This window comes from Amphichorda felina, assembly GCF_050947745.1.
Source record: "Amphichorda felina strain 45539 chromosome Unknown scaffold_6, whole genome shotgun sequence".
In the NCBI taxonomy this organism is placed as follows: Eukaryota; Fungi; Ascomycota; class Sordariomycetes; order Hypocreales; family Bionectriaceae; genus Amphichorda; species Amphichorda felina.
The window spans coordinates 2,142,442-2,167,648 of NW_028145044.1; the positions used below are offsets into that span (position 1 = coordinate 2,142,442).

The 25,207-nt window shown below is 54.2% G+C and overlaps 9 protein-coding genes across 9 annotated transcripts; 5 read left to right on the forward strand and 4 right to left on the reverse strand.

Annotated features, from left to right (window-relative positions):
• Positions 1–116: 116 nt before the first annotated feature.
• Positions 117–2,501, forward strand: ACO1O0_006531 (uncharacterized protein; the record flags this gene model as incomplete). Its single annotated transcript, XM_083195918.1, has 3 exons — positions 117–231; positions 341–2,198; positions 2,258–2,501. 3 exons carry the CDS (start codon positions 117–119, stop codon positions 2,499–2,501), a joined length of 2,217 nt encoding a protein of 738 aa, XP_083048934.1.
• Positions 2,502–4,598: 2,097 nt separating this feature from the next.
• On the forward strand, positions 4,599–5,774 carry ACO1O0_006532 (uncharacterized protein; the record flags this gene model as incomplete). The annotated part of the gene is made up of 1 exon (XM_083195919.1): positions 4,599–5,774. One exon carries the CDS (start codon positions 4,599–4,601, stop codon positions 5,772–5,774), a length of 1,176 nt encoding a protein of 391 aa, XP_083048935.1.
• A 577-nt stretch (positions 5,775–6,351) lies between these two features.
• Positions 6,352–8,148, reverse strand: ACO1O0_006533 (uncharacterized protein; the record flags this gene model as incomplete). The annotated part of the gene is made up of 3 exons (XM_083195920.1): positions 6,352–7,380; positions 7,442–8,042; positions 8,144–8,148. The coding sequence occupies 3 exons, from the start codon at positions 8,146–8,148 to the stop codon at positions 6,352–6,354; spliced, it is 1,635 nt and encodes a 544-aa protein (XP_083048936.1).
• A 555-nt stretch (positions 8,149–8,703) lies between these two features.
• Positions 8,704–10,026, reverse strand: ACO1O0_006534 (uncharacterized protein; the record flags this gene model as incomplete). The annotated part of the gene is made up of 1 exon (XM_083195921.1): positions 8,704–10,026. One exon carries the CDS (start codon positions 10,024–10,026, stop codon positions 8,704–8,706), a length of 1,323 nt encoding a protein of 440 aa, XP_083048937.1.
• A 1,672-nt stretch (positions 10,027–11,698) lies between these two features.
• Positions 11,699–12,266, reverse strand: DAD2 (DASH complex subunit Dad2-domain-containing protein; the record flags this gene model as incomplete). Its single annotated transcript, XM_083195922.1, has 2 exons — positions 11,699–11,772; positions 12,053–12,266. The coding sequence occupies 2 exons, from the start codon at positions 12,264–12,266 to the stop codon at positions 11,699–11,701; spliced, it is 288 nt and encodes a 95-aa protein (XP_083048938.1).
• Positions 12,267–12,637: 371 nt separating this feature from the next.
• ACO1O0_006536 (uncharacterized protein) lies at positions 12,638–14,697 on the forward strand (the record flags this gene model as incomplete). The annotated part of the gene is made up of 3 exons (XM_083195923.1): positions 12,638–12,686; positions 12,750–13,179; positions 13,236–14,697. 3 exons carry the CDS (start codon positions 12,638–12,640, stop codon positions 14,695–14,697), a joined length of 1,941 nt encoding a protein of 646 aa, XP_083048939.1.
• A 377-nt stretch (positions 14,698–15,074) lies between these two features.
• Positions 15,075–15,847, reverse strand: vps29 (retromer subunit VPS29; the record flags this gene model as incomplete). Its single annotated transcript, XM_083195924.1, has 3 exons — positions 15,075–15,200; positions 15,276–15,686; positions 15,779–15,847. The coding sequence occupies 3 exons, from the start codon at positions 15,845–15,847 to the stop codon at positions 15,075–15,077; spliced, it is 606 nt and encodes a 201-aa protein (XP_083048940.1).
• Positions 15,848–16,779: 932 nt separating this feature from the next.
• ACO1O0_006538 (ubiquitin carboxyl-terminal hydrolase) lies at positions 16,780–17,541 on the forward strand (the record flags this gene model as incomplete). The annotated part of the gene is made up of 1 exon (XM_083195925.1): positions 16,780–17,541. The coding sequence occupies one exon, from the start codon at positions 16,780–16,782 to the stop codon at positions 17,539–17,541; it is 762 nt and encodes a 253-aa protein (XP_083048941.1).
• A 5,809-nt stretch (positions 17,542–23,350) lies between these two features.
• Positions 23,351–24,720, forward strand: OLE1_2 (acyl-CoA desaturase; the record flags this gene model as incomplete). The annotated part of the gene is made up of 2 exons (XM_083195926.1): positions 23,351–23,603; positions 23,669–24,720. The coding sequence occupies 2 exons, from the start codon at positions 23,351–23,353 to the stop codon at positions 24,718–24,720; spliced, it is 1,305 nt and encodes a 434-aa protein (XP_083048942.1).
• Between the last annotated feature and the right edge of the window lie 487 nt (positions 24,721–25,207).

A 25,207-nucleotide genomic window follows, 5' to 3' on the forward strand; every position in this document is an offset into this window, starting at 1 on the left:
CTTGAAACGACATAATCTCAGTTGTCACTTGCTTGGAAATTGGACCACGACTTTTTATCCGTTTGGTGCTGCAAAACATCTTCAACCAGTGACCTCGACAACTTATTCTCTTGAGAATGGCTGACCCTGGGCCATTCGGTACCAATGGGTACCGGATGCAGCCCCGAATTAACCTGCGGCGGGCTGAAACTTTGGTCAGGCTCGCCGTGAGGGAGGAAGAGAAGCCGCATAGTATGAGTTCCATGACTCTTCCCATTGTGCTTGGCGTTACGTACGTTCGCCCTCTCATTTTCTGGCCTAACTCTTCTGACGGAAATATACAATAGGATTCCTGTGGTAGGTGCCTTGTGCGTTTTACTCTACCTGCACCGCCGCGGCATAAAGCGACAGAGGATAGAGGATGCCAAAGACCCTCACCGTGACCTCGATTTTGGCCTTGACGACGGACCCATGCCGGGGAGAAAGAAGAAAGGTCGTATGAGTGCCCTCATGGGTGGAGAGAAGTCTTCGCACAAGACGAACCAGCTGTCCATGGACATGAATCTGGAGTCTCCTTACCTTCTCCCACCTAAGGTGCAAGGATCCCAGGACTCGGTACATACTTTGACCCGAGGATATCCCAACGAGTACGACCCTTATCGTATGGTCCCCAGCGAGTGTGGTTCCATCCGTTCGTTCAGTAAAGAGCCATCTGTGTTCGGCGGTTCCAGCAAGCGTGCATCCGTCGCCACGGGCAGATCCTTGAGGATGCCTCCTCCCCGACAGGGTTCCTTTCCGAAGTCCCCGTTAGACCACACGACCTCAAGCGAAAAGGATCCCTTTGCCACACCCCCAACAGCTCCGGAGCCGACTTATCAGGGACGCGACACAGCTGAACTCCAGGAACCTATTATTCCTATCAAGCCCGTTGTGCCAGAGATCGGCATGGTTCCCTATCCGGATGACGACAAAGACTTGCCCAGGGGCCTAGAGATCCAGGAGCCGCTTCCTACTGTCGCCAGAAGCCCAGAGGATAGAATTACCAGCCCCCCTCGTGACTCCCGTCATTTCGATTTCTCAGGTGTTGCTCAATCCGATAATACGGCCAACATTGGTGTAGCACACGCTGGCAATGACTCGCCTCCCAAGCACCTGCAACCCGCCGGATTAGGTCTGAACTTGGACCTACCGCAGCCGTTGTCGCCCATGAACGACGGAATGTTTTCGGGACACCAGGATGGCCAGGTTCAGCCTCTAGGCGGTCAGGCTGTCACAACTCCTGACAATCGCCAATCAAAGGAAAGCGACTATGGATACCAGGCCTACAATCCTCAGATCCAGACGTCTGAGTACTACGACGACTATGAGGACTATGGCCGTGGAAGAACAGAGCACCGGAATCCACCTGTAGCCTCTGTCGAGCAGTCGCCACCCTCCCAGGGGCTCGGCGTCCCGCAGCAAGACAACAAGAGACTCTCTGTCGGCTTCCGTCCCCTGCCTCCGGACGACGTCACCGAGTCGGAGGACCCCGAATACAGAGCCAACCGCATTCGATCTTTCTATAAGGAGTACTTTGAGGACACAAAGGAGCCCGCGCCACCGATGCCTGCAGTCCCCGCTGACTACTATGGTGGAGGCGAATATTATGAGGATTACGATGAGCGGTACCTTGGAGAGGCTGCTACCTATTTCGATCCTGAGACGAATGCCTTTGTCATGCCCGGCGCTCAGCCCGTCCACCGTCGTGCTATGACTCCCCCGCCCGCAGGTCGCCGCCCCATGGGTCCTGGACCTCGTGGACCTCCTGGTGGTGGCCGTGGCCCCCGTCCCCACGCACCCCATGGTTCGCTCGGTGGGATGAGCCTTCCTGGCGGGCCACGGTCAAGGTCACGGGCGAACTCGGCCTGGGGCTCTCGTGCTCCCTCATCTCTTGGACCCCGGCCAGACTCATCGGCCTCTGCTAGGGCTGGTCGCCAGACGCCGAGAAAAAATCTCCCTCCCCCGGCCGCCCTTAGCACCCTCCCCACGCCGTCCAAGCTCAAGGATGACTCGTTTGCCATCTTCAACGCAGCTGACTTTGCCCCGCCGGAGTCCTTTTCGGACAGAGCCAGGGGCCGCTCGCAGAGTCCTCTGGGCGAGAGGCGACCGTACTCGCCAAAAGTACCTAGCGCCTCACCTCTTGTGGCATCCTACGACGAGCTCAACGCTCTCCCTAGCCCGTAAGTGATTCGACCAGCTCTTTTGGTTCATCCTGAAGTGTATATGCTAACATGCTCAGACACACACTCCGCAAATCATCAACATTCACTGGCCTGGATTTCCTACCTCCTAAGAAGTTTAAGGATCAGGACAATATGAGTGATGCCGGCAGTATTAGGAGTAACCGAAGCGGCATGTCGTCGACGGCGCAAAGCGCCATTCGCATGGGAGCAGGTCGCGTCAGCAAGCTGCCGGGTGACACCGTGTTTACTCAGCATTCTATGGTATCCGAGCTGAAGCCTCATTGGGGTATGCGCCCGTAGAGGAAGCAGTTTGCTGAGGAGAGCGTCGTTGGGAGTTGCATTGTTTCATGGATTCCGGCATAGCATAGGGCTTACTGACCCCGACTAGGGACTGGTTTGTTTTCGATTCATGGGAGTAATTGCGGTCATGATTTGACACTTGATTTCCGGGGCGACCAGCAGCATATAGAAAGAAGGATTGGGACCACCCACCACGACAATCAAGCAGTTAACGGGCTATCTGTATCAGATGCTTTTGGGGCCAGAGAGATTTGTTGTATATGGTGAACTGTGAATTGGAAGCGATGTTGTCTAGATGACGGCATCTGGACTCATCTTTATTATAATGACTGGTCTCTCTACCTCTGACCGTCACTGGGAAATACAAAAAGGCCCCTAACACGTTGTGTACGTTTGGATGTAAAATGGGCGAGTGCGATTATGAGGCTATTGTATCCGTAGTTGGAAGGCGTTCTGGGGCCCATTTGATGCCTCATGGGAGACTGTCCGTATTACAGACTATGAATCGTCGTACTCATATACCTACGAGAACAGACACTGACGAGGGATCATCCATAATCCCTGTCAACCAACTGTACTGCTGCCACATGGTACAAACCTCTTTCGCTTTTCTGTCCTTCTTTTCGAGAGCTCTGTAATACGTGCGTAGTCGATAGCTTACAAATTTATGCCCCCCCACGGGCGGAGAAGGTTGAAGCCAATGGCCCGATGGCGTGTGTTCTATTCTTGTCCCTTGTGGTTGCACCAAAGCTGTGGCGATCTGTACAGCCATGACGAGAGCCCCAGAGGTCGGTGGCTGCCACTGGCTGGGCGGGCATTGACGAAGATCCAAACCCCCTCTGGCCAAAGTGATTGGACCTTGCCCCCTCGTGTCTGGATCTGCGCATTTCTTGGGTTCCAGGGAACGTGCCAAATTGGTTGCAGTGGAATGGTGGATTGCAGGGCTCCCACGGGTCGCGTCGCTCCATTCCGCAGCGGGTAGAGGCAGGACGGGATCGGCCACGATGAGAGTTCCAGCAGGCGCCCGCGTTCAAGGTAAACAAGGTCGACAGGTGGCCGAGCAGGTGTCAATGGCGCCCGCATGCGTGTGGAACTGCTGCGTAGTGTTCAAGTGGCAGAACTGTCAGCGCCGATTGTCCACTGGTCCAGTGGACAGTGGATGCTCTGAGACACTCCAGTTGGGGCAGTGCGGTGGATTTTCCTCAAGCGCCTAGCGTCCCAGTGCTCCATTGCCCCAGTGGTCGGTCTAGGCGAGTCCGATGGGCCAGTTGACGGCCTAGGGCTGCCCCAGTGTACAGCCTCCACAGGCCACCAGGTACTGGGAACGGACCTCAGCTTGATTCCATCGGCTGGTTTCGTTCGTCGGCTTCAGCTGTATTTGTGAAACCAAGCCTTCTGCAGCTTCCTGTGTCATTATCCGCAACTATCAATTATTTTCGTCGTAGGCTCATGCCCTGCGCGACATTCAACATTTGACATTCGACATTCAACTTCCCCAAGGTTCCAACTTTCAAGGTCGTGGATCTGACTTGTAATCCGACCCACCCCCAGCAGCAGATCTCTCCGGAGCTGACCGTCCGTTGCCTGGGCTTGCTCAGTGGCTCAGTGGCTGTCACTGGCACCTCCATTTTTCTGGGTCCCAGCGCTCCCAGCACTCTCTCACCACCAGTCTCAAACAGTCCAACGCCAACAAACCACTGCGCTGGGCTCGAATTGGCTCCTCACCCTCGTGCTCGGGGCTTCAGGACAATCCAAGGTACGTTTTGTCCCTCAAAGTTGCGGCTCATCATCGACGGCTCCTCGCGGTCTGGTCTTACCCGCCGCCGTCCCGAGTCAATCTCGTTGGGTTGCTGGCGCCCCTTTCCCCCCCCCATCAGCCCATCGTCTCCCACGCACCCGTCGCCCAAACCCAAGGCCGTTGACTGCGACAGGGGATTGAACCTGCGACTGCCTTGTGATTACCAGCTCTCATTCGCTTGCCCCCTCCTTCTTTGCGCTTTTCCTTCGTTTATCGCGCCAATCGTTCTCGCCCTCAGGGTTGCTGACGTGCCGACTCCGCTCGTAGGCCCGTTAATCGCGTGAGCACCCATCTCGACCATGTCTACCAGCTCGGCGGGCGATGTGCCGCCCAACGAGGCCACCGACCCTCCTGCCCCGTCCACGACAGACAACGGCGAGCAGCCGCCTGAGTCTACAGCTGCTCCCCCTCCGGCTACGACTGAGGAGCCGCCGCCACCTCCTCCCCCGGCAGATACCCCGACTTCTAATCCCGCTCCGGAACCTCCTACATCGCCAACGACCGAGCCCCCGCCTCCTCCTCCCAAGACTACGGCGGAAGAGAGCAGCAAACCCCCTAGTACTACTGAGGAGCCCTCGTCTACAACAGCCGAGCCGACCAGCACGACCGCCGAGGAGACGAAGACGACTGAGGTCGTCACCTCGACTCAGGCCGACAGCACCGCGACTAGCCTTGTTATCATTACCACCACCAAAGAGCGCACACAAGCAGAGCCTTCGTCAACTACTGCCTCTGCCGTCGACCCAACTCCGATCAACCCTGGTGGTGGAAGCGGGGGAGGCGGCCTGAGCTCGGGTGCCAAGATTGCCATTGGCGTTGCCGTTCCCATTGGTGCTATTGCCATCCTCGCCCTGTTCGCCCTGTTCTTCTGGAAGAAGCGCCGTGCCAGGCGCGAGGCCGAGGAGGAGCGCAGGAAGGAGGTGGAGGACTACTCGTACAACCCCAACGCCGACCCTACCATTCCCAACGTGGGCGCGGGAGTCTCCGAGGGTGGCTATGAGATGAGAGAGGACTCTTCCGGGTACCGAGGATGGGGTACTACTACCATCGCTGGCTCCGCTGTCCACAAGGCGTCCACCACCATGTCCGGCAGCGGCATGTCTCCCCCCCAAGCCAATGTGTCCGTCGCGCGGTCCGACGACCCCGACTCGCCTGCTGAGGGCGAGATCTTGGGTGCTATGGGCCCTTCTGCAGCCAGCAACCGTGGCACCGGCGTTAACCGCGGGCCTTCCAACGCGTCGTCGTCGTACAGCGCCGCCAACCGATCCGACAACTCGGACGGTGCCACGTCCTACGGCAACAGCACCACCTACTACGACCAGCAGGGACAGAACCCGTATGGTGATGGATACGGCGCCCCGCAGGAGCTGTCGGCGCCGCCTGTCATCCGCGACAATCCCGCCCGGCGCAACACGCGCATCGAGAACCCCTCGCACTACCCTCAGCAGAGCGCTGGCATCTCCCAGAACTTCTGAGGGCTGCCCGAGCTCCCGATAGACGCTGCATAGATACCCGTCGTTTCTATTCCCCGCCTCTCTGAGATCAGCGGAGAGTTTCCCATCTTTTCACATCTGGCGTTCAGGATACTGCATATCTTTCTTCGTTTCACTGCTTCATTTTGGCTCAGCAGTATACCTATTTTTTTTGGCTTACGACGCACGCACTATCCTTCTTTGCCTTATCAGATAATACCACACACTCCCTCGCACGCGATTCCAAAGCGCTGCGCCCGCGCAACGCACCACTTTGCTACCTATATTCATAGAAAAGTAGAGAGAGAGAAATAGGGGGGGGGGAGAGGAAGAGGAGGAGAGTTGTTGGTGGGGTTCGCATCTGGTTGACTTGTCGCACGCACGTCTTGCGGGGATATATCCTTCAGCGGTCCATTGCACCGATCAGTATCATGGTTACTTAGTTATTGTATATACACGATGAAAGGCGTAGCGAGAATCTTTGATCTATCATGTGTGATCGATATCGTAGTTGGTTTCTCCCGACACGAATACCGCCTCTTGCCATCAAGCTCAGAGCTCTCTACCAGAGGTCCCACCATCACCACGGCTTATCCACAACCCCCTTCTCCCCCATCCCCTGACTCAACTCCATCCTGTCCCACCAGAACCGGCAAACCGCCATCTCCCGCTCCGTCAACCTCCTCGTCCGCACCGGAATGCCCCTCTCCTTCCCCCCACACGCCTCATCATTCCCCTCAGCGAAAATCAGCAACTCCCCCTTGCCCCCACCACCCCCAAACGGCGTCTCGAACGCAGGCCACAGCGCCCCCAGGTCCCCCTCCGGCGCCGCCGCGAACGCCGCCCACCGCCCGTGCATCTCCCTGCTGGCCTCCACAAGGCCCGGGTGCTCGCCGATCTCCGAGACGTCGGGCCGCACGAGCGGTGACTGCGCGCAGTGGCCCGACGTAAGGGGCCCGCCCCCGCCGTCCTCGCCGCCGCCGTTGAGGCCCGCGTACTCGTACAGGTAGACGCGGAGCCCCGCGCGCGAGGCCCTGTGTGCCGTGTGCAGAATGGGGCAGATGTACGCGTAGTGCCCGTAGGCGTCGGCCAGGCGCGTGAGCTGGGCGTTTTTGGAGCCGGCGTAGGGCGAGGTGGGGTCTCTGTCCGGGTCCGGGTACACGGCCTCGAGGGCGTCGAGGTCGAGGGTGGGGATGAGGGTGGCGAAGAAGTCTCGGAAGGGGGGCGGGTTGCGCGGCATGAAGTTTGCGCCCTCGTCGGAGCAGAAGCCCGTGAGGATGGCGCGGGGGTTGGCGGGGAGGTGCGGCTGGTTCCAGAGCTTGAGGGGCAGGTCCGGGACGATGGAGTCGTTGTCGTTGGCGTCGACGACGGGCTGGAAGGGCCAGGCAAGGGAATCCATGTTCTCGGCCCAGACCATGAGGCTAGCGTGGAGGATGTCGTCGGCGGAGCGGGTCTGCTTCTGGCTGGGTAGGTGATGGCGGAACGACTTGAACTGAGACTGGGTGCGAGGGTGGGAGACCGAGAGCACAGAGCGAGCAGTGGGCGAGCCGGACTCGAGGACAGCTTTGCGGAAGGGGAGAGGCGATGGGTTGAGCATGTGGTGGCCGACCTGCATCTCTCAGTATGAGGTTCTCACAAGTTGATCACCATGTTCATCCGGGTGGACTTACCGAGTGAGCCCCAGCGCTCACACCCATGAGGGTGATGTCCTCGCCATTCCCTCCAAACCAACCGATCCACTCCCTCAACCAGTTCACTGCGACCCTCTGATCCCTCAACCCCAGATTGCTCCTAGCACCGTCCCCCTCCTCGCCAGGTCCAAAGCCTAGAGCCCCCAGTCTGTACCCGACGCTGACAGACATGATGTCCTTCTCACTCCTCGCCACAAACGCCGCCATATCTGCATCCAACGGATTTCCAAAGTTGAACCCTCCACCGTGGAGGTACACCACAACGGGCATGGGGCCATTTCCGTTCTTGCTCGGTCGCACAATATTCAACCGCAGACAGTCTTCTGACGTCTCCTGCGGGGCCATGGGGATGGGGCACGGCGGCTTCGGTTTGGTCGCATCTATCCCCCCAGAAGCGGACTTGAGAGGCTCAGAGACCGGAGCCTTGGAACGCTCAGCTTGGCCGTAGCGCAGGCCGTAGAATAGATCCAGAGGCTTGGGGTAGGCCTCGGATGCAGGTTGGGCTTTGCCCACGATGATGCAGTCATTGACCTTGATCGTTACCGTCGACGGTAACTCTGCTGGAGGCATCTTGTGTTTCCTCGTCTGAATCAGTCGCTTGAGAATAGATGTTCAGATGAAAATCTGGCGTCTTGATGAGATGTCGAATGCACTGGATGTGACGCGGATGGGCATACCTACATCATGGAGGTGTAAGGCTGAGGTCCCACTTGGAATGTCATGGTGGGGCGACCAGTCAACATGTTGATTCTCACTTTATTACGAAGTTTCACTTCAGCCCGTCGCGAGTCCAAAGTGACATAATGGTGCTTATCGAATTTGCTCCGTATCTCCCGTCGATTTCGGCTTCATCAGATTCCAAATCTAATGGCTTTGCCGAGGGTGCTGTCGACTAGTGCCCTGTAATCACTCATACTTGGATATAACTAATGATTTAGGTCTGGCTAGAGGAACAGAATGACATATGATTCAATTTCACCAACTCCAGTGTAATACAGGGCTGCCATGTCCGATAAACTCTCTAGTCCTATAATGAGCAAACTCCATCAACAGGCGCGCCCAACCGCAGGAAATTAATGCCATAGTAAAAACCCATATCCTCAATGTTGTCAGGGACGCCACGCTCAGAGCCATGGCCCAGACAAAGGAAAAGTGAAAGAGCCCTAGACGGGCATGTTGCTAAACCCCCCCATCCACCCGCTGATCTCATCTCTCTCTAACTAATTCTACCCATGAAAGCTTCACAGCACTCTGCTATGTCGTTTCAAGCGCATTGACTCTGCGTGTTCTTGCTGTTTCTGTCGCTGTCTCTCAGCCCATTCCCGACTTGCTGCCCTAGAGCGTTCAGCAGCCTGCTCTCGTGCTACCCTGGCCGCCGCCTCTCTTCCCCTTCTCTCCTTCTCGCGATCCTGGCTGTAGCTGTTGTCGCGGGCAAAAATTGCCTTGCCTCGTGCCCTCTGCTGTGCCGCCTCCTCTAGCGATACCGAGCTACGCATTTCGCTTACGGTCGTCGAGACCGATGTAGCTCGGCTCCCATCGTCTGAGGCGAACACGACAGAGTGTCTGCCTCGGCCCTGGGTTGAATTGCTTACCGCCGACGTGGCCAGGCGTCTCGCGCGATTTGCATCTTGATTCCTAGGTGTTTCCTCTAGGCCAATCTTACCTTGGCGAGCACGACTAGCAATTGTCTCCCGGGGAAGTGTACCGGGTGTCATGCTATGCCTGATAGGCCTGGCTTTGAACTCACGTCTCTTCCGTTCCTCTTCTTCCTGGGCTTTCAGCCTGGCTTCCCGTTCCTCCCGTTTACGGCGAGAGATGACTTCACCTGGTAGCTCGAACGTGGGCCTCGCGAGGGGTTTGCTAGACTTTGGTTTCGGAGGAGCAGCGTGTGCTTTCTGAGCCTCGGCCTGTTGAGCCTTGCGTGCCTCGCGCTGCTCCTTCAATCTCTGGGAGACAGCCTCTCCGGGGAGCTGAAATTTGGGTATTGTGAGCGGCTTTGTCGACTTGACTGGTGTCCGGGAATCTGCCGCACGGATGCTTGTGGATTTTGATCGCGCTAGGGAGACATTTGCCGCCTTCTGCTCCGAAATAAACTGCTCGTCCTTCTCCGTCTTCTTCTCACGCAACGTTAAGGAGTTCGAGCGTCGTAGCGCTGGTCTTGCCTTCTGACCGGTAGGCTTTAGACGAACCGTGGCAGACTGGCCAGGAGCAATGCCCACTCTTTTGGTTGTAGTAGGCTTGCTGGAGCCTGTTGGAGCACCGATATCTCGTTCAGGTTTTGTGCGTTCTACACGGCGCGAGTCCGCGACGGCACTAATTGCTTCAATTTCGTCCTCGAGCCTGTCTAGCTCCGCCAAGGAATCTTCAATGCGTGGTGCGGAAAATGAGCCGTCGCGAGACGATCGGTCCATGAAGCTGTCGCCCCTCTCGCTCACCTGTGTGAGGGATGGTGAGACCGCCTGCTCAATGACCTCGACCATTTCCGGAGCCTTGAGCGGTGCCTTTCCGACCCCCATGTGCTGCTCAAGAGCCATGTTCACCCGGAGCTCACGATCCTGGGGCATTTCTAACGTTGACATCAAGGCCGCATCTTTTGTTGTGAGTGGGGTCACTACAAAGGTATAGCTATTAGCATCTTCGCCCACTTTGGACTTCCGGGGTGGCGTGTAACGATAGTTTCGCGCCAGCAAGTTACAGCCGAATGTCACCACTCCTACGGGTCCCCCAATTTTGCCATATTTTGAAATCTTCGGGCGATGACTTTCAGGTGAACAAGCCGGCGCTGGGTATGTAATAACCCAATCGTACTGACCTGCCAGTTGCTTTTTGATCACTTGTTTAACCGAGTATTCGACTCGGGCGTTGATAAGCGGGTTATTATCAAGGTTGTGACCTGTTCAGTCCGAAATTAGTCAAATCTTGAGTCTAAGGAGGCAAATGTAACGCACCTGAAGGGGATCCAGGGTTTGACGCCCGCGAAAAGGAATGGCCAGCAGCTGGATAGGGTACGCTCTTCTCTTGAGGGCAGGTCAGTAAGTTTTCCTGGGCATCCTCCAACGGCTCGAAGGTTCCGGTGCTGATAGGAGGGCGTCGTCGCGCACCACGAGAGCGAACCTGGGTGAGAGCGTTTGTCTCTCCTTGGCAGCTCGCGTCTTGCGACTTGTTCAAATAGTTCGAGGATTGCGCCTGGTAGTCCAAAGGCAGGTCCTCCAAAACCCCCGGCTTGTGGTCACTCGAAGGCTGTGTGGAAGTTGGAGGGCACCTCTTTGTAGGGAGGTATTCGTCCGGCGGAATGTTAAAGAAGGCGGGCAGATTTCGCGCGCCGCGAACCGTCGCTCCCACCATTGCTCCTTTAGACCCTGGGAACTAACAGCGAAGCCAAGCAAAGCAACAATTTCGTTGATCAACAGGGGGCAACCAATGTCACTAAACGGCGCGGAAGCGGGGCCGCGGCCGAGTAATAGAGGCCAAGCGCTTTGGTTTCAAGTCAATGACCAGGGTCTGACTTGGCAGTTCAAGCAATCAGGGCCAAGGGATCTTGCTTGAAATGACGATGCTGTTAGACAAGATGTTGGTCGATGGGGAGCTCGAAGAGAGGAGGAGAGAGACGAGATGGGGCAGTCATCTATTTGTTTGTTCCTTCATCCCCTCAAGTTTTACCTAGGTAGTCTTTCCCACACCTCCCGTTCCTGCCTACCAGTAATAACATCCTCCTGTCGGGGAAGCTGGTATGTCAACATGCACAATGTTGTGCAGGCACGTCCAACGCGTCCAACGCGTCGCCCAATGGTTGCGATGAAGATGATGACTAAGATGCGCGTCTCGTGTCTCGCCCCTTCGTCCGAAGATGGAACGGGAGGGAGCCGCCATGGAACTTGCCGTCGAGGGCAGGCAGTGATCTCGCTGTTGTTCTTGAGTTTCCAGGAGGTTTCTGGGCTAACAGATCCCTGGAAACCATCAGCGTAGTGCTGGGAACTAGAGATTGCCCGGCTAAGTAATCCTCAGACTTGAGGCCCTGTCAAAACTCTCTCCAAGGTAATGTATCTCGAAATTGCCGTAGAGAATTGCCAGGATCAAGGGAGAATAAGCTGTTGGTTCGTGGAAGAGCTCACTTGGCGCGATTCCATAACGATCGAAGGGGCGACTCGATCATCTTGCTGGCCTCCAACCGCACCCTGCAACTTCCCCTAGGGATGCGGCGCAGTGCGGTGTAAAAAGTCCTTGTCTGTTCCTCCTCTATGTACTCATAACGGATTCGTTTGCGGCAGCTTCAGCTTCCGCCGCCTCGGCTGCTTCAGCCTGTGCTTGCACTACCGGAGCATGTTCGGTCGGTATTCGAACCAAGGTCTGTGGGAGGGGGTCGGAACCTTCTGCCGACTCTTCTGCAGAACCTCCGGGAGGCTTTGTAAGTTTCGCTACAAATCACGACCGACGTTAGCCAAACTCAAACGTGTAATCTCGAAGGTGTACTTACAAGAAGCCATGTTGATCGCTCGTAGCACATTATGCCAGTTCCCAAGGACAGCCGCGATAGCTGTAAATAGAGTGTTAGTCCGCATCATCCCGGCACATCGCAGCGAAGCAAAGTACCTTCTGTTCCGTCCGATAGTGTAGAAAGCTTCTGCTCCAGTGCCTCCATCTGCGTCGCGACAGCAGCGCTTAGTTGCTGGAGCTCCTTGAGGTGCTCTAGTTCTGCTTTCTTCTCTTCGATCCGTGCCAACAACGCAGGCGACTGAGCAGCGGGCACCCCGGCACCGCTCGGGGCGCGCATATGCGACGACAGTGACCGCGTAGAGTACGACATTCTGGGCGTTCGGATTCGGAAGTCTGGCGTGCAGCCGCTCAACCACTTGTCGGAGTTGTGGTGCCTGTCCACTAAACGTACTCCGAACAATGGAGGGGTCGACACCACGTGCAGCGAGGGGCGGCGCCCCAGCAACCGTTGTCTGTTGGCATGGAGCCGCTAGGCCCAACTAGGCCAATTGTAAATACAGTCCGACAACACCCAAACCCAATTATTCCCAGGTTCCCACTTGACTTCACCAGACCGCCTGTGCCCCATCACAATCACCCGGAGCCGCCAATCTTTTTTGCCATAGCGACCACCATCTACACGACGCACAAACTCAAGGACATTTTCTCCCCGGGCCTCTCAATTCAGTTACATTATGAGCTATGGCTCGGCTCAATGAGCCCCCAGTGTCCACGGACAGCGCCGAAACGCGTGCGTCGCTCCAAACGAACGCCGTGAACCGTTTACCCAGCAGCTGACAAACTTTTATAACAGTCCGGAGAAAGCTTCTTCGCCAGAACAGAGACCTCGCCAAGCTGAACAATATTCGTGCCCTTCGAGTAAGGGAGCTGGAAAATGATTGTGCTTACATGCTCTCGGAGAATGTCGAGCTACGAGGGCGGATAATCGAGCTCGAGAAACAAGTCCAAAACAGCGAAACACGGCGAATAGCCGAACATGCATTGGCTATCAAGGCAAAGCTGGAATCGCAGCTGACGGAATGGGGCTCCCTTATCGCTGGGCTGGGCTTGGAACCGCCCCCGAAACGACACTCTCCTCGAATCAGCAGGACATCACGGCGATGGTCAAATACCAATTTCAACAGAACCAGCCCCTCTCAGCGGAGGCTTCGCGACGTGGCTAAGGATATTGAGGACCTCGGCCACATCTCAGAGCACAAGTCTTATCCGCGCATGTCCATGAAGTGAGTCTTGGTAATGGGATATTCCGTTCACGGTCTTTCTTACTAACAAGAAACAGCCCTGAACAGATCCGTGCTCTACGTTCCGAGGCCGACGAGGCTGATTCAACCGACTCAGTCGACTCTCCTGAGCTGGGACCACCACCCATGTCGCAGTTCATCCAAGATGACCCACTCAAGATGGATTCATTCTATGCCTCTCCGTCGAAACAACCCGAGCCTCGCCTCGAGGAAAATATGGGGTCCCCAGTGCCGCTGCTATCACCAAGATCTGACAGTCAATATGATCGATCGCCATCGCCACAAAGGAAGAGCGATGCGCTGTCTCGTCCGACCAATAACGAACTGGGGTCGCGCGAGTGCAGACCAGAAGAGCCGAAACCAAACACCCCCTCTATGCCGCAGGCCCCTGCTGCGACTCCCACTAAGGCCGGGATTAAACGAAAGTTCACCTTGAGTGACGAGACTTCCACCACCAAGCCGATAAAAGCATCAAATGAAAACCAGCCTCCCCGTCTAATGGCTAGCAAATCATCTATACGCGACAGGACTGGAGGAAAGACGCTCAAGGAACTCACAACTATAAGGAAAGAAGAACGACCGACACCTAAACTAAACCGGAAACCGCTCTCGGCAAAGAGCACCAACGACGATATTGGTTCCCCCAAGAAGAAGCCCAAGCAATCGAAAGCCGACGAGGTCACTACGGTCAAGACGGAACTGAAAAGATCCAAAGCCACCCATGATCGACTAAAGGCCAAGACCAAGGCCTTGGCACCCGTCCAGGTTGAGGTAGTGCCGGAACCAGAGACTGCCACGGGAGTACCGACGGTGACCTCGGACTTAGGCACTCCACTCGCAGAGCCCGACCTTCTCGCCCCGAATTCCCCGATATCAGCGGCCCCGGCCGACGGCTCGCGAGGAGACACCCCACCCCCTGCACATATCAGCTCCAATGGGGAGACATCTCGGACAAGTAGACGAAGTAGGGGAGTTGTCAGCTACGCAGAGCCAAACCTGAGGGACAAGATGCGGAGGCCGACTAAAGATATGGTGGATGCCGTCACAGGCGCACGGCGCTCAAGTCACTACGAACTGATAAGCCACGATTCGGCAAATATCAAACGCGAGTCGAGTTTGGGAGCGCTCTCTGACCAGGCAGCTGCCCAAGAACCGGGGAGCATACCAGCCAGTCCCTTGGCCAGGAAGAGTTCATCTTCTCATGAGATGCCCAGCCAGGCCGCGACCGATAAAAAGAAGCGGGGATCATCGGCCGCCATCAGGGAAAACATGGCTCAAGATGCAGACACGTCCAAGGATGAGAGCAAGGATAGCGTCCCCATCTCAGACTCAGATCTCTATGAATTCACTCCTTCATCGCCACGGGCGGAGAAGCAGGGCAGGAGAAGTACCAGCCGCCAAGGGAAATCTTCACGGCGATATTCCACGGCATTGGAGAACGATGACAACTATATACCCAACGAGCGAGTGTCGTCCCGGCGCAGGAGCATGATGGTATAACGACTGTTGAAGATTGGCGCAGGCAATTTGTATAGCACAAGGCGTTTCAGGGTTCCTTACTTGTCAAGATGGGTGCATTCTTGCGCGGCGTCGTCGATTGGGCCGAACATAAAACAGAGATACCAAAGCGGCGGAGTATTTCCATATTGAATATTTACATCCTTTTTCTTGATGTTGTGTGTGCATGCCTGGTTGCTCCTGTTGGAAAAGCAGTCGTCATGTCTAACCGAAAGAAACATTGCTTGGATTAAAAAAAAAAAAAAGGTGTGGTCCCTGAACAAGGACTCGCAAATCGATCAATATGGGCATCGATTTCAGTGCTGCTGCTCGTCTTGTGCCATCCGTCACCTCCCTTCGTGGTCCACCCCCATAGAACGTCATGAGGAGCCGCCGGACGGCTCGACGGGCTTTGTATATGTAACCTTCTCCACCGCGACGTTCTCATTCCCATTTTCGTCCTTCCTCAGCTGGTACACGTAGAGCGTAAGCGAGATACCTTGCACCTACATCGCCAAAAGGTCAGCGTCTCCGGCCTGGCCGCTTCTACGTCAAAAAGAGGAGGAAGAGGATCCGCTCACATCCATCAGGCAGAAGCTGGGCGTGGGCTCAGGCGTCTCCAGACCCCAGCTCGTGTGGAAGGCGCCTGTGGCGGTGCCCGGGTTGACAAAGAACTTGTCCATGTACTCGAAGGCATCGAAGCGGTGGGTGCCGCCCCAGCAGAGGACGTCGACGTCGAGGCGGTTAGCCTCGGCGAGGAGAAGGTCCGGCTCCGGGGAGACGAGGGTGAAGCCCTCGAGGAAGCCGATGCGGATACCGCCGTGAACGACGACCTGGGTGATGGGCAGGGAGGTGGCCTCGACGTCGTGGCGGCCTTTGACGATCTTGAGGTCCGGCGAGATGGAGCGCAGGTACTCGTACGTGTGCTTGTCGGTGAGGTTGCCGAGGCAGAGCGTCTGGGAGATCTTTCCGGGAGCGAGGAGCTTCTTAAACTGTGGAGCGAGCGCGCGGGCGCGCGGAAGGCGTTAGATGCGCTTCGCGACGGCGTGGACACGGGGGGGGTGATGGAGAGAGGCTTGCTTACCTTGGCGGGTATGTCCAGCGCTCGGTCGGGGATGTGCATGTCCCCGATAACGAGGATGAGGAACGCCATGGTGCCTCACCGCAGACAGGAGCGGGCGAGGAGAGGGCGGGCTGGAGGAATTGGCGGGTGGATGATGTGAGGTCTGGGGTTAAGCTGGGGAGCTCGGTGCTCGGTGAGGCTGGAGGGGCAGGCGGTCGTCACCTACAAGAAGGTACCTACTACCTTTGTTAGGGATATCGTCATACCGGGTCAGGTTCGAGCAATAGCAACGGCAACAACGCGTAGGTAAGTGAAATGGGTACCATTCTTTTCAGCCGACACTATTTGCTCCGTATTCTCAGTCTAATTCCAGCGTAGCGACTTTTTTTTAGCCGCATCAGAATATCCCCAATGAGGGACGCCTGTGCTCTGTTCCTAGGCCGTCGCAGACAGTGCTCGAAGCCTACCCTAAACACACTACTTGCAACATGAGAGATTGGCGAGCAGTACTGTTATTTTCTCAGTGTGTTGGGCTTCCAATTGATATATCTAAGAGACCAGAATCTAGCCGTAGGATAACTTATCTAACAATGAGTGTTCAATACATAGATGTTTATACCATGACAATGTCAAATAGCCTTGTGGATGGTAACCCGGGGTCACCTCCTAAAGCAATAGTGTACAGCAAACCACCTTAGTCTCTAAACCAAAATCAATGTCGAAATCCGTAGATAATACTCATATTGATCAATATCAAAGGCTACATATCGATACGTGCCGGACTAACGGCTGACGCATTTTCGTAGCTGCCTTAAGGGTCGACAGCTGACATCATGGGAGGCACCCCACATTTCCAACACAACTCCTAAACATTAACTTGACCAGAACACAGACCTGACAAACAGGACTGGAGTTGATCCTCAAATCTTCAACCATAGACTGATTCTATTCTCGGGCGAGCTACCTCCAGGTAACCATATACTGTTGAGAACCTCCGTATATCCGGCTCGAAATACTCCACCATGCCGACAGAAGGTGTCTGGACGTCCCCCGAAGGACGCAAGGTCTTTATCCCCCTTGAGAACAACCCTGAGGTTTTTACCTCGCTCGTGCACGATCTTGGCGTCTCCCCGGAGCTCGGATTCTACGACGTGTACAGCCTCGATGAGCCGAGCCTCCTCGCAATGGTCCCTCGCCCGGCCCACTCCCTCATCTTCATCACCCCGGCGCCCATGTACTTCGCGGTCCGAGGCGAAGACGGTATACCCCAGGCAAAGGACAGACTTACCTATGACAAGTCAGGTGACCAGGAGCCCATCGTCTGGTTCCTGCAGACCATGGGCAACGCCTGCGGGCTGATAGCCCTGCTGCACTCGGTCGCCAACGGGGACGCCCGGCGCTTCGTCAAGGAGGGCTCACTCCTGGACCGCCTCCTCAAGGACGCCGCGCCGCTGAAACCCCTCCCCAGGGCGGACCTGCTCTACAACAGCCAGGAGCTGGAGGAGGCCCACATGCGGGCGGCGAGGCGCGGCGACACGGGGGCGCCCAGGGCGGACGAGGCCTGCGGGTACCACTTCATCGCCTTCACCAAGGGCAAGGACGGCCACTTGTGGGAGCTCGAGGGCGGCTGCGACGGGCCCGTAGATCGTGGACAGCTGCCAGAGGACGCGGACATGTTGAGCGAGGAGGCTCTGCAGAAGGGTGTGCGGAAATTCTTGAAGCATGCGGATGGCAATTTCGAGTTCAGCATCGTCGCTCTGGCGAACCGGGAGGAGTCTGCATGAGGGGGCATATGGGAAAGGGACTTATGGTAGGTTGGGACAGGACAGGGAGTCCGTCCTGTAACTGGCAAGTACCCATCTAGCAATGGGTAGACTTTTTTTGAACACACCACTGCCGTTCCTGCTACTAGGTATTGAGTGCATCCATATGCACTCAAAAAGCAAGAATTACATTTTGGCTGGGTCTTTTGGCTTTGATGAGGTATAAATAAATTCCCATCATGATAGTTCTAATAAAGAACTACACTAGTAAGCACTTTTTGGGGAAGCTTTGTTACTTACTTGATACATGGTATATTTCAATGCATAGGTTCTTGGTACATACCAAACCGCAGTGCCACTAGCTGCAAAGGGGATGAACCGTACACTGTGTAACCGTTGATTGTTGGCCATAGTTATAGCTTCACGATGCAATAGATGCGAAAGACTTAGTTAGGTAGGGGCTCCCCAAAAGGCAGGGGCTTGTTTATGCAAAAACTGAGGATTGCAAGTCTCGTTGGCGAGACCATAGGTCAATGCAAAATATTGACATGTAATTCCCTGGTGGTCTATTAATTCCATGTCTTCTTGTGTACACCGTCCTACCCCTATTTGTCCTCAAGATCATAATCCTCCAAACTCAGGCCCCCATCTAGGCCATCTAGATAGTTCTCAAGCTTCTTCTTCTTCTCCCTTTGAAGCCTCCTGACTTGAGCTTCTTCCGAACATCTTATTAGTTTCATACTCTCCACTAAGTCCTTCTTTCCCACAATAAGTATTACTGGCGTATCATGGGCCAGAGTAACTGACCAAACCACCCGCAGCTTTTCTGATGCCTGGCCATCAACCTCTGAAATAAATCTTCCCAAGCTCTCAAGAGTAGGAAAACAGAGATAATAGCAAGCATCTTCTCTAGATATACCTGAAGCAATAGGTTTGTACTCGGCAAAGTATTTAAATAGCGAATTAACCCCAAATCGTGGGCATATAGGCATGCCTTTAGGCCTAATTCTCGCCATATAGGGGAAAAGCTCTGCGGGTTCTGGTTTGGATATCCAGTACTTCTTCAGGAGCAGCCCAGATCCATTATCAACCTTTTCGTGTCCTACAGTGGATTCAAGCCTATTCTTACTCCGAGGTGCAAAAACGGCTTTATGTTGTAGGAATAGAACTTCATTGCCGCGAATACACTTATTCAAGACCCAGAAACTTCAGGGCGCAATTAAAAAGACCCTAGGGCGCGAGTTTTAGCCTTTTCAATGGACGTAGAGATGATTCTTATCAAGTTAAGCTGGTCTAGGCTGGCGTTCATTCCAAAACGCTTTTTTAACAGAGGAAAGCAATTTTGCACCTCGGAAAAATTGATATATATCTATAAATAACAGTACAGTAAAGGGCGTAACGGCCATAGTGTCTAGCGCGAAGGAGCTTGACGTGGCGGAAGTTCGTGTTCGCGATTGGGCTGCATGAAATCCCCAGCTTCCTCAGGCTGCTCCAGACTGGGAGGTTGAGGGGACACCAGGCTGTCTGGAGATATCGGTGCACCTTCGGGGCTGTAGCTAGGAGTGAGGATCATCCAGGATGGATGATCAGAGCAAGAAGACCAGTTGTACCAAGAGGCCCGGGGTATAATGCATTGCCGAGATCATCCTGGTAGCGTTTTGCAACTCTTCCTGGTCTCTTCTGCTACCAAAATACCTAGATAACGTCTAATTCAAACCAATAATATATGGAATTGTTTCGGATCTTACAGGGTTGAACCAGTCACTGCTTGTACACCACCCAAAAGCGGACGGGAGGTCATAGGTCAAGAGAACCAGGGGGTTTATTTCAAGAACTCAGCTCCTAAGTGCCGGCACAGTTTACTTTCCCGAGTATAACTGATTGGAACATACAGAAGAAGTCCAAGCTAATTTTCCGTCGGCTACAATATTCTTGGCATGGTTTTTTTTTAGGCCATAAGCGCCCGATGCTATCATGCTGCGTCGTGCACACGTATAATCTAAGCACTAGGGTACAGTAAAGTCTGGACAAATCGCTGCTGATAGCATTCAACATGGCTAAACCATATCTCAGGAAGGGACTCTCTCGCCGGTTGGGCAGAAACAAGTGTCAACTCCCAAATGGAGCAGACCAAGAAGTGGCAACTTCGGGCAGACTACATAGCCACCATCGGTCTCCTGACGAAGGGAAGTTCAGCGGCCGGATGCAACATCGCGCAACTTTGTCGTAAGGCATGACTTAAGAATTTGAGGGGGTGGCGCGTAGACCTTGTGCACTACCAAGGAATGGCACATGAGATGCTCGTACACCCTCGTGAATGGCTTGTAACATCGTGGCCTTCCCCCATGTCATAGTTGCCCCGGTGGTTCCGGTGGTGTTCTGTAAGCTTCAGAGCTGGGCAACCAACCCATCAATGGAGGAGGGCCTCTGATAAGTTTAAGAGACCAACAACGGCCGGGAAACTTGAATCAACTCGGTTCCAAAAATACATCACGTTTATCTACTCTATCCTATTTTCCCAATCACTATGGCAGAAGAGGCCCATGAAACTCCCGCACAGGCAGCCGCGGCGCTCCAAGGCGAAATCGGGCAACGGTTCAAGGGAATGACCTGAACCTTCCCGATCGACTCGAAGATCATCGCGGTGTTATTGTCGATACAATTATGCCAAACATTGATGCTGCTGTTTTTCATGACCAAATTCCGGATGGAATTGTCGAAGTCCAACTGACGTTCAGTGTCTTCGAGGACCAGCAACATGCGCATCGTATCTGGCGCATGGCCGTTAGATGGGGTAAGTTGCTTTCCTAACATTTCTATTAAAAGGAAAATGCACCTAGCTCTCCCCACTATGTGCGAAGTATGCTGATATAATGCACTGTATAGTTGCCGATGAGCCCGATGAGCCTAATAACCGGGCAGCCCGCTTCGAGTGGGTCTTAAATGATACCCATGAAAATCATCAGGGCGAAATATTCCTCCAGGATGGTGTCCATTTAGCGCATCATCGGAACGGTCGGGCGTTGGTGGAACACGGTGGTCTTACACAATACCAGGATGGGCTGCTAGGGGAGACGCCGTTCCACTACACTAGCGAGAGACATTACTTTGGTGTGTAGAACAAAAAGGTATTACGGGTTGAAATAGGAGTTGTTATTGTTATTGTGTTTTCCGTCTACCAGCATAAGGATGTTTTAGTCCCATTTGGGGCACAAGACGTGTTGAGCAGTTGGCTATCCGTTTGTATATTTCAATTCTAGTTCAAGGTAGTGAAACGATGATGTGTCGATTGTGCGTCCGGGTTTAGTCGTGACCGACGTGAAATCATCCACCACGTGAATGTCCCTGATTCCTGTTGCGTGGAGGAATCGGATATAGACCTCTCTCTTCTTCTCAAGCGCCGGGCTGTGACCTCACCTACTCCTCCCCGTACGCTGCCTCCTCGCAGCAACCTGACCGGTCATAACTTCCGGGACTCCCGTATAAAACCATTATGGTGATGCTATCTGATTATGTTTGCTCCCCTATTTCTCATGTAAGGTCATCAGGTCCGAGATCACGAGAGGACGGCGATCAAAATAACTACAAGGACTGCAACCTTTGGCATCTTTGTCCCCATCTTCATCGTCGTCATCTCTCTAGGTGGCGCCTTGACTTGTTCTATTTGCAAGATGGGAATTCTTCATCGGCCGAGGAACACAACTCGAACGGATCAGAGCACTCATATTGTCTAAAGGCTTTGAGTAAGCCTACCGAGAGATAGGGGCGCTTTTACGTATACCAGGACGGACCAAAGCTCTCAGGAGGAAGAGTAGTGGCCAACCAAGAGTTCTTCAAAGTCCTTTGACGTCCATTCGTTGGTGTACCTGGAAACCAGGGGGTGGTTCAGAGCGGAGTGGAATTTCTGGGCGGGCAAGACTCTGGAACGACTAGTGGAGGTCGGTCCTTTGGGAGACCCTAAGACGAGCGGGGTTTGGACGGTATATCTGCCTTATGCTATCTATATTGCAGATTGACCTGAAATTTACGAGGCGGATGCTAGAATGTCATTGCTAGACCGGATAGGACGCTGTGAGCAGATGCTAGGACGTTATGAACCTGCCGAGTGAAAGGGGTAGACGAGGCAAGGGCCCCACCGGTCGAGGCCTTAAAATACTTCTTCGCGGCATCCTAAAGAGTATCTAAAATCTAGCGATGTAGAGTTATATAGTGAAGAGCGAAGTCTCAACTTGGACTGGTGCTTGGGTCAAGAGAAGCCCAAAATCACTTGTATATATAAACGTTTCAAAGTCTCGGTGTCTGGGAAGAGTTTTCGGGCTGTTGCGTAACCTCATCAAAAGCAAAGCCACTAGCTCGAATTTGATGCAAAAGTCGAGAGAGATAAGGTACCTGTCTGGTGGCTTACAACAGTCAATGATCTGGTATTCGTCGTTCATTGGTGCATTGCTCAATTGAAGACATGTTCCTACCATTTTATGTGAGTATATGAGTAATATGAGACAGTGTCTCCGGCTGGTATATTGCATGGTGACAGATGGTATACGTAGTACTAGTAGACGATAACAGATACTAGCAGTAGTAGTGTGTAGGTGCTGTGATATTAGTACATGTAGGTGGTGCCAGGCAATGTGTGTGTAAGGTATTAATTAGTACGGATATTAGTATTGGTATTACTACTGGCCGTGGTACTATTGATGAGGGGCACGGCGGAGGAATATCACCAGGCTTTTCAGCGTAGCAGTCGATGCATAGAAATAAGCCAATGAATCAACGAGTTTTGAGGGACATGGGTCATGAGACCTCCGGATTATACATAGTAAGGTATACTACTAATGGTGGTACTTTGCTATTGGGGGCGGCTCAGTCCGTACCTGGAGATTATGATAGAGTTGTAGATAGAATTGAGTTGGGCTTGTATACTACTAGTAATTATCTTAGTAGTAGGAACGTTTGCTGTCTTCAAATTACTTCAAGTTAAGGTAAAATATGTGCATAAGTATGCACACGCAGCCAAGAACCCCGATGGTTGTCGGCCTCACCCAACATGGCATCGTATTGGGCAGGAGAGCTTGAAGAGCCATGTGGGGCAACTCAAGCAGTACAGACCATGTGTACGAAGTACGAATACGCCATAGTCATAATGGCTATGATTGCAACATGTACTAGTAGGTAGCACCAGCATACCTGCTAGTAGTTCATTGTCTTGTTTCTTTCACCATATAGAATTCTGTACGAGTGACTGATCGGCAGGTGGGGCAGAAGGCTACCTAGCCCCTACATAGGTATTCGTACTGACTATGACGAGTACTATTTGCGACTTGGGAGAACCAGTGCTACTTTATTCTCCCCCTCGACTGGGCCGTCGTTCCGATCTGGGCCCCCGGTCTTACATTACTTATGGCACATGGTCAAGCGTGGCGGCTGGAGACCTCGGATGGCACTCCCGAGGTAGTTTGGAAACCTCCGAAGTTCGGACAGCTTTGGGCTCTGGACCTGGGGGATGCGAACGTGGATGACATGCAGTACTAGTATTTTAGGATCTACCTGTTTCTGTACTCTTCTTACTGCCCAGCCGCATGTGCAATCTCGTTGAATGGTTGATCACGAAAGCATGCATGGATCCAGCTCTCAACAATTTACGTCGCTAACAGCTACCCAACAAATACCGGTCAAGTGCAGTTCAATTTTGCCTTGGCCTCTTGATGATAAATATGTCTTTGACTTTGGTGGAGGGCGTTCGACCTTTTATTCACATATACATGTATTCAACGCTGAAGACGTAGTCTACTGTGACCCAGCTAGCATACAGTTATACCCGCCAGCCACCATCATGGCCGCACCTGAGCCTCTAATTGCTTACAGACGAAAGTCTAAGGCCGTCTCCGGCGAGAAAATGCGTCACATTACCGAGATGCCCGTCACTTGGCAGAATTGGTACCGGCACGTCAACTGGCTTAGCTCCTCTTTCATCATCATCATCCCACTCATGGGCCTCGTGGGGGCCTACTTCCACCCACTTCATCGTGCCACGGCCATTTTTTCCGTGGTATATCTCTTCAATACCGGGCTGGGCATTACTGCAGGTGCGCACACTTAGTCCCATGTCTCAGGGAAGATGCAGCCAGAACAGGTACTGACATTGGACCAGGATACCATCGCCTGTGGTCCCATTGCTCATATAAAGCCTCGACTCCCCTGAAGCTGTACCTCGCCGCCGTTGGGGTTGGGGCGGTCCAGGGTTCTATCCGGTGGTGGTCGAGGGCTCACCGCGCCCACCACCGATATACGGACACGCGAAAAGACCCCTATTCGGTGCGAAAGGGGCTCCTGTACGCTCATATAGGCTGGATGGTGATGAAGCAAAATCCCAGAGACATCGGCCGGGCAGACATCGCCGACCTGAACGAGGACCCTATTGTGGTGTGGCAGCACCGGCACTACATCAAGTCCGTTCTCGTCATGGGCCTCATCCTCCCTATGCTGGTGTGTGGTCTCGGATGGGGCGACTGGGCGGGCGGCTTCATCTACGCGGGTATCTTGCGGGCGGCCGCTATGCAGCAGTCTACTTTTTGCGTCAACTCTCTGGCCCACTGGCTAGGGGACCAACCCTTTGACGATCGCCACTCCCCCCGTGACCACGTTATCACGGCCCTGTTGACTCTGGGGGAAGGCTATCACAACTTCCACCACGAGTTTCCGTCAGACTATCGCAACGCCATCGAATGGTGGCAGTACGACCCGACAAAGTGGGCCATCTGGACGTGGAGCAGGCTCGGGCTGGCGCAAAACCTCAAGCAGTTCAGGCAGAATGAAATCGAAAAGGGCCGCGTGCAGCAGCTACAGAAGAAGCTCGACGTCAAGAGGTCCAAGCTCAACTGGGGCACGCCCATCCCCCAGCTGCCGGTCATGACGTGGGATGAATTCCAGACGGAGTCGGCCAAGGCAGACGGGAGAGCTCTGGTGGCTATTTCTGGCGTTGTCCACGATGTGGCCGAGTTTGTCGAGGAGCACCCTGGTGGCAGGGCACTCATCTCGTCGGCCGTCGGTAAGGACGCAACAGCTAATTTCAACGGCGGCGTCTACCAGCATTCCAACGCTGCGCACAATCTCATCTCCACCATGCGCGTGGCGGTAATATACGGCGGTGGTGAGGTGGAGATCTGGAAGCGAGCACACTCCGAGAAGGTAGACGGCATGTAGCCATGCAGAAGCTGCCAAGGCCAACGGATTGGGTTGTAGACAGCACCGTTGTATGGACGGCTGACACCACAGTCATCCTGTTGGGAATGGGCCCCATGTGTGCCTCAACAACACTCCAACGTGCCCTCGGGGCGACAGCGCAGACATGCTCGCAGATGTACCCAAGAGGGGCGATATGGGGCATGACTTTGTCCATTTTGAGTACGGATATAAGCCCAGGGGTCATGTTAACAAAAGAACCAATATATTATGCTCCATTTTTTCTCTACACGTTGTTGGGCAAACGTTGAAGCCGAAGGGCTTGCAGGCTTACATGCTTGCTTACAGGTACGTATTGCATCATTGCATCAGCAAGTTGAGACAAGACCACTGGCACTTGTACCACCAGCCTCGTGTGGCACTGTATCCGTACCCATCAGGTTGATGCCTTCCGTCAATGGTGGAAGCACCCCTGCAGACCCGCTGAATAAAGACGTAGACCTTCCAC